The sequence below is a fragment of the Talpa occidentalis genome, unplaced genomic scaffold (assembly GCF_014898055.3).
Source record: "Talpa occidentalis isolate TD23 unplaced genomic scaffold, MPIMG_talOcc4v2.1 talOcc4.7, whole genome shotgun sequence".
Lineage (NCBI taxonomy): Eukaryota > Metazoa > Chordata > Mammalia > Eulipotyphla > Talpidae > Talpa > Talpa occidentalis.
Window position 1 is genome coordinate 116,578,456 of NW_023605083.1, and position 7,334 is coordinate 116,585,789.

General features: G+C 53.4%; 1 protein-coding gene across 1 annotated transcript; it reads left to right on the forward strand.

Annotated features, from left to right (window-relative positions):
• Positions 1-2,954: 2,954 nt before the first annotated feature.
• Positions 2,955-4,753, forward strand: HOXB4 (homeobox B4). Its single transcript, XM_037494651.1, is given in 3 exon segments — positions 2,955-3,397; positions 3,399-3,625; positions 4,455-4,753. Coding segments are annotated over 3 exon segments (753 nt in total). The 5' UTR covers positions 2,955-3,170.
• The last annotated feature ends 2,581 nt before the right edge of the window (positions 4,754-7,334 follow it).

Below are 7,334 nucleotides of genomic sequence, written 5' to 3' on the forward strand. Positions count from 1 at the left end.
CTGTGACAAAACTTGGAACGGAAGCTGCTTATGGCTGGGGGGGCTGGTGGGGGTCTTACCCAGGCACTTTGTCTGTGGGCCCAGGGCTAGACTTCGGTTTCCCTGGTATACAGATGGGGGTCTGAGCCTACCTATTGGACCTTCTCTTGGCAAAGGTAACGGTTGGCATTCATATAACCGTGTGTGTGTGTGTGTGTGTGTGTGTCCGCGCGCGCACGCGCGCGTGCATGTGTGTTTTCAAATATGTGAGCTCAACCTGGCTAAGAGATTGCTGGTGTTAGAAATCAGGCTGATTTCCAAAGGCCAACCTTGGCAATCTAGGTTTGGGATAGAGAGTCAGAGGGTCTCTTGGACCTAATTGCTGGCAGGTGGGTACTCTCCTCCTACCCACCTGTAAGGGTCCCTTGGCTAGAGTGGGCAGAGAACTCTGGAGTGTGGTGGTTAGAGGGTTGTTTTATTTCTGTATTTGTTAATGAAATTGGTGTTATTCTGGTTTGCTCAGTGGGGGTGCAAGCGTTTCTCAGACCTAGGGACATAGCTGGAGGGGCGTGGGTGTGAAAGTAGCATCTTCTGTGCACACTTTCCCTCACCCTGTGAAGGTCATCAGCATCATAATCTTGGTATCACTTCCCTCCAGCCCAGTCTACCAGTTAAATAAATTCAACATTGACGGATTCTCAGGTTCCCCAGATCCCATTTTGGCCTCCCTGCCAGCAGCCCTAGCAGGTGGCCAAGTCAGCAAATACAGGCAGAGAAAACCTGCCTGAGGCTGAAGAGGTGAATTTGGGGTTTCACCCAAAATTTGGGAATTATCCCCTTTTTCTGGCCCCAGGAGGCAAGGGAGGTTGGGAAGGGGCAGAACATCATCTGGCTGCACCTTTTATGGTTCCTCCTCGCCCTTCATTCGGAAATGAAATGCCTTTGATCTTTTTCTCAGGTTGTAAATAGAATTGCCCATCATTAAATATCCGGGAGCCCCATCTGCTTGGTCTCCCAGCATTTTCTTTACAGCTGGTTCTTTCTCTTTTTACCATTGAATTTTTCCAAAAGGACTTTTATGACACCCTCCTTCACACCCAGCAGTTTTTCCCTCCTCCCTTTGCCGAGAGGCGCCTAGGAAAATATCTAGATATTCGTTTGATCACAAACTAAAGGCTGCTAGGGGCATGGGGAAGTCGATTGGGGTTTTGTTTTTCTTAAAAAAAAAAAAAAAAGTCCTGGGGGGAGGGGAGGGGCGAGAGGGCACCCAGAAGGGCCTGATTCTGACTTCGAGGCAGCCTCGGGATGACCCTTCCTCCTTTTGTGCTTAGCTAATGTTTACATCTCATAATTCATGCGCCGCCGAGAGTTGCGCGGCGGCCGCGAGGTTCGCGTCCTTCTGCGGACCGGCTGCTTCTATTTCTCGCTATTGCAAGAGAGTTGAAAACCTTGTGATTCCAACAATGGACCCGCAGTGATTTTTCCTGCTCTCAGAGTTCAAAACTAGAACAAAACGAAATAAAATCAAACCACTCAAACCACGCCCCAAACGAAGAACACACGGAAAGTAGGAGAACTGGAAAATTTCTGGGCCAAGAAGATCTGTCTGTCTTCTGTATATACCCTGTAGATCCGAATTTGTGTAAGGAATTTTGTGGTCACAAATTCGTATCTAGGGGAATATGTAGTTGACATAAACACTCCGCTCATTTTTTTCCCTGAAGAATTTTTTTTTTCCTAAATGAGGATGATCCGATGATGACCTCGCCAAGACTTTCCTTTTTTGAATTTTTCTTCCTCTTTCTTTCCTCCCGCAACTGGTTAGAGATGAAGGAATCATTTACCTGAAATCTTCCCATGCCTGTCCCCAGGAGCCTTAGTCCTCTTTCCACGTCTTTTAAGAGGTTAATGTTGATGATGTTTTAAATTTATTCTCTTGCCTCAAGCCCATCTATTCTGTATTCTGGGCTCAGGGACGCTTTACTGAAAATCCCAGAAAAAAATGGTTATTGTCTTCAATTGTGCCAACGCGAAGGAAATTCACTTTTCAAATGGACGCTGAGGTTGCCTTTCTGCTTGGGTTCAAAACACGATGCCCTGGAAATACATAATTACCAAGGGGAGTTAATATAAGTGTGGGGGTCACCTCTAGGGTCCCTATCCCAGCATTGAAAGGATGTGAGATTCCTGTTCGCTGTGGAGGCGGCATTAGCTGCAATTAGAATGTCTGGATTCGGTGGTTAGGATTGCTCCTGTGGTTCTGGAATTAGCAAATTGCTATTCAATTTGCTCTCAAAAGTTGCAGGTTGTTTACTCCACTGCTCACGTTCAGGGTGGGGGAACCAAGTCATTCCTCCTGGCGTGGGTTATGTGGGGTAAGGGGAGGAGAGAATAGGAGAGGGAAACAGACGGACTGACTGACACAGCCAAACTAATAGCGCAGCTAAATGCGATTTGGAAGGCGAGGTCTCCCCGAATTAGTGCATGAATTTCCTATCGATCCGCCCGCGGTTCCATTCATCTCTGACAAGTCCCTCCACGCACCCTCCCCGCTGGTTCCCAACGCCTCCTCTCTCAGCCCCTCCCTAGTTGGCAGCCGAGCCGAGCACGGTGCTAAGCGCCCCTTAGCCCAATGTGGGTTCCCCTCTCTGGATGGAACCCCAGTCACCCCTCATTTAAGTCCCTGCATAGACTCAGGGGGCTTGGGCCCCCTCCGGCAGTGGGGAGCATATTGGGGACCTATGGGAGGCAGCGAGTGCTGGGTGGAGGTGAGGAAGAACTGGAGGAGCTACACCCGGAGCCCCAACTTCTAAGGGGGGGGTCCAGGGACTGCGCGCTGCTCGGCGCCCCAGCAGGCCCCCTGATGGCAACCTGCGCGGTTCTCGCTCATCCCGGGGAGAGCAGGGCGAGGAGGCGGTCGCCCCGCAGGAGCCCTATGTAAATCCTGGTGTTGGGTGGGTGGGGAGAGGGAAGAGAAGAAGGGGAAATAAGCCTCTTTGGCTGGAGTAGGGTCCGGGTGAGCAGATTTCCTTATCCGGGAATCGCAGGCGGGGCGGCCATTGGCTCCGGGGATCACGTGGGCCCCTAACTTTGTTCACTTGACAGTAAGTAGGAGGGCTTTCGGAAACAGGAAAACGAGTCAGGGGTCGGAATAAATTTTAGTATATTTTGTGGGCAATTCCCAGAAATTAATGGCTATGAGTTCTTTTTTGATCAACTCAAACTATGTCGACCCCAAGTTCCCTCCGTGCGAGGAATATTCACAGAGCGATTACCTACCCAGCGACCACTCGCCAGGGTACTACGCCGGCGGCCAGCGGCGAGAGAGCAGCTTCCAGCCGGAGGCGGGCTTCGGGCGGCGGGCGGCGTGCACCGTGCAGCGCTACGCGGCCTGCCGGGACCCCGGACCCCGCCGCCCGCTCCGCCACCCCGCAGCCCCCGCCGCCGCCCAGGCTGTCCCCTCGGGCTCCTGCGCCGCCGCCCTCCGGGGCCCTCCTCCCGGAGCCGGGCCAGCGCTGCGAGGCGGTCAGCAGCAGTCCCCCGCCGCCTCCCTGCGCCCAGAACCCCCTGCACCCCAACCCGTCCCACTCCGCGTGCAAAGAGCCCGTCGTCTACCCCTGGATGCGCAAAGTTCACGTGAGCACGGGTGAGTGCGTGGGGCCCTTCCCCTCCCACCCCGGCGCTGTACACTGCAGGGACGCGCAGGCTTGGGGGGGGGGCTGGGAGAAGCCAATTGTCCCCGCTATAAACTCGCCATTGCCGGAGATTTACGGTCGCCTGTTTTCAGAGCCACATAATTACATCCCCCATAAATTTTTATGGCCTGGTGGGCCCCGCGCCTTTGAAGTCGGTTCACCATCCTCTTTGCCATTCTCACCAGCGACTTTTTCGCCAGGGAGATGCCGTCTCAGTGAAGTTGGAAGGCGGGGGGTGGTGGGGCGCTGGGGCGGGGGGAGGGGTCATCTGTATTTAAGCGGAGAGTTGAGTCAACTCCCAGTATTTATTTTTCCCTTTCTTGCCTCTAATCGGACTCTTCGGCTGGACAAGTGGGCAAAAGTTTTTGCTGGAGGCAGGCACTGCTTGGAATCTGAGCAGCGAGGGTGGAACTAACAGAAGAAGGGTTTGGGGACGCCCCCTCCCTCTTTCACCCCGCATTCTCACCCCCCCCGGCCCTAAGCCAGGGGTGCGCGGGGGGGGGGGGAGCGCCCAAAACCTCGTAAAGATTTCCCACTCGCTCCCATGCCCACCCCCTCCAGACACCCACAACAACAGCAGGAAAACAAATCTCCAAAACTCGGAGACCTCTTTCTCCTCCTGGGGGCCGCTCCCTTCCCTTTCGCCCCCCACCCCCCTCTGGAGGAAGAAGAGGTGGGGAGAGGAGGGCGGGAGCCGCTGTTTGCTGGAAGAAAGGGCTCTCCCCCTCCCTTTCGGGGCAATAAAACTTTCTCTTTCTCCCTCTCTCTGTGTGTGTCCAGTAAACCCCAATTACGCCGGCGGGGAGCCCAAGCGCTCTCGGACCGCCTACACTCGCCAGCAGGTCTTGGAGCTGGAGAAGGAATTTCACTACAACCGCTACCTGACGCGGCGCCGGAGGGTGGAGATCGCCCACGCGCTCTGCCTCTCCGAGCGCCAGATCAAGATCTGGTTCCAGAACCGGCGCATGAAGTGGAAAAAAGACCACAAGTTGCCCAACACCAAGATCCGCTCCGGTGGCACCACAGGCGCAGCCGGCGGGGCCCCCGGGCGGCCCAACGGAGGCCCCCCCGCGCTCTAGTGTCCCCCCCAGCGCGGCGCGGGAGCCACGGACCTCGGGGAGGGCGGGTTGCGGGGCGGGAGCCGGGGGAGAGATGCGGGAGGGGACCCTGGGGCCCGGGCCCCCTAAAGCATACCTGCCCTCCCCCCCCCCACTTTATCTATTTACACGAATAAACGCAGAGGAGGGGGAGGGGAAGCTTTATTTATAGAAATGACAATAGGGAGCCGAGCGAGGCCCCCCAGAAGCAAGGTTCAAGTCTCTTGCTTTCTTCCTTAAAAAAAAAGAAGAAGAAGAAGAAGAAGAAGGAAGAAAAAGACAGAAAGAGAAATAGGAGGAGGCTGCACTCCTCGTTTTCAGCTTTGGCGAAGATGGATCCGCGTTTCATCTTTAATCACGCCAGGCCCAGGCCCATCTGTCTTGTTTACTCTGCCGAGGAGAGCGCGGGCCTCCGTGGCGACCATTACCTCGACACCCGGCTAACAAATGAGGCTCGGCTCGGCCGCCGCCTCTGCTGCTGCCGCTGCTGGAAGACAGCCTGGATTTTCTTTCTTTGTCCCCCATTCCTGACACCCAGCGAAAGCACCCTCTGACTGCCAGATAGCGCAGTGTTTTGGCCACGGTAACAAACACACACATAACCTTCCTCCCCCTTCGCGCCCTTTCACGGGGACACTGACTGCTCATCCTCTTCCACCCAGGGCTGGGATGGGGGCAGCAGGAAGGGGGAAAGTGGAGGGGTGGGGGGCGGCCTTGGTAACACAGGAGCAGGCAGGTAAATTGAGTCCAAGAAAAAAAAAAGGAGAGACTTGGAGACCAGAAGGGCCTTCCTCTGGAAGGTCAAGTCATTCCTGGCAGGGCGAGGGGTCTGCAGAGCGCCGAGAGCCAGGCACGGCCCTCGGGCTCACCTAGGGCGGTGCAGCAGAGGCCTCTCTCCTAGACTGCAAATGAATGTGAAACTAGGAAATAAAATGTCGCGCCCCTCCGAGTGTGGGAGACCACGTTTGGGAGACTTCCCCCCTAGTTTGTCATTGTTGCATCGATGATGATTATTTTATTATTATTATTATTATATTATTATTAATTTTATGTCATGTACGTCTGCTCTCCTATTCTCTTTCTGACATTCCAAACCAGGCCCCTTCCTAGTTCTGGGGCTTGCCCGAGTCTAGAAACCCTTCGTTGGTGTGAAACTTTGTGTCCTGTATGGAGTGACAATAGAAATAAATGTTTGGTTTCTTGTGACCAGCACGGCGTGTTTTTGTTGAAACCTTGATGTGAAGATACAGACAAATGCCACCCAGTAGATTGAAGCACCCCACTCACAGTGCATGTGGTTAAGAATTTTTTCCGAAGGGTCCGGTGGGAATTTCTGTCTCGGAGGACTCCAACTTGTAATAGCTGGCTTGTTTTCCTTTTGGGATGGGTGTGTTCTGTTTGGGCCTTTTAATTTTTTTCCTTCCAGTCCAAAAATGGATTGAAAGGGCTGGGAGGGCTGACTCCAATCCCTAATGGGGGGAAAATGTTTCATTGTAGGACACAAGAGGCTTAAGTGCGGCAAAGCCTTTCATATTGTGATTTATTTGTCATAAGCAAATAAAATGCGGTTAAGCTGTCTCCTTCTAGACAGACGGCTCTTTGCTTATTAAAGTTCGAGAGAGAGGATTCCGCGAGGCCGGCCTCTTTCCTCCTGCCTAAGAAGGTATCGTGTTCCTCTGAGGTGTTTAAGGGTTTAATGAGTCTAATTTTTTGCACAGATGTTTCTGGGTGTTTGCAGGTTTTCAGAGTATTTTTATATTACAAAGGAGCTAGCCGGTGCCATAGCTCAAACTCTGACAAGCAAATAGATAATCAAGAAGACAAATGGCCTCTTTTGTGAAGCCCTGCTCCTGTATTAATTTTCATTTTCTTTCTCATAGAAAGTATCGAAGGTATGACTGGGGACCAAATAGCTTTCTGTCTCTGAGGTCCCAGTCACCCCTAGAATGGAGTGGGGGAAGGGGCTGGGGTGCAGATGACCCTCAGCAGCATGGTCCTGCTCTGGTCGCTTTTGTGCTGCACCCAATGAGAAGTTCTAAGGTCTGGGAGCTTGGGCCGCGGGGGCCCCGGATGATGTCCAGGGTCCAGCCACCCCTCTCCAAAAAGCTCTGGAGAGCATATGCAATTAAAAGTCGTTTTTTTGGGGTCCCATCTTTCTTCAGAAAATAAAAAGAGCCAACCCCCCACCCACGTTTTATTATTCTTTCTTTGGTATTGCTCTGGTTTGCAGTTCGCTGCAGTGCGGGGAGTTTGAGGCTGGGCAGGACCAGGGGGCGCGCGGGGCCGGTGTCCGGGAGCAGGCAAGGGCGGCTAACCCGCCGGGTAAATGCAGCCCGGAGACTCATAAAAAAATCCCGGGACTTGGAGGATGAGACCGGCGCTTTGTTTCGGTCGAATCGCGGTGTGATGCTTAGCTGCCAGGGGACGTGGCGGCCTGGTAGAGGGGAAAATAGTTCTTAAAAAGCATATGCCCCCCCAGGAATGTCTCTATAGAACCAAATCAAAGCTGCTCGTTGGAAGGTATGAATAGAATAAAAAAGATTTCTATGGAGCTTAAAGTTCA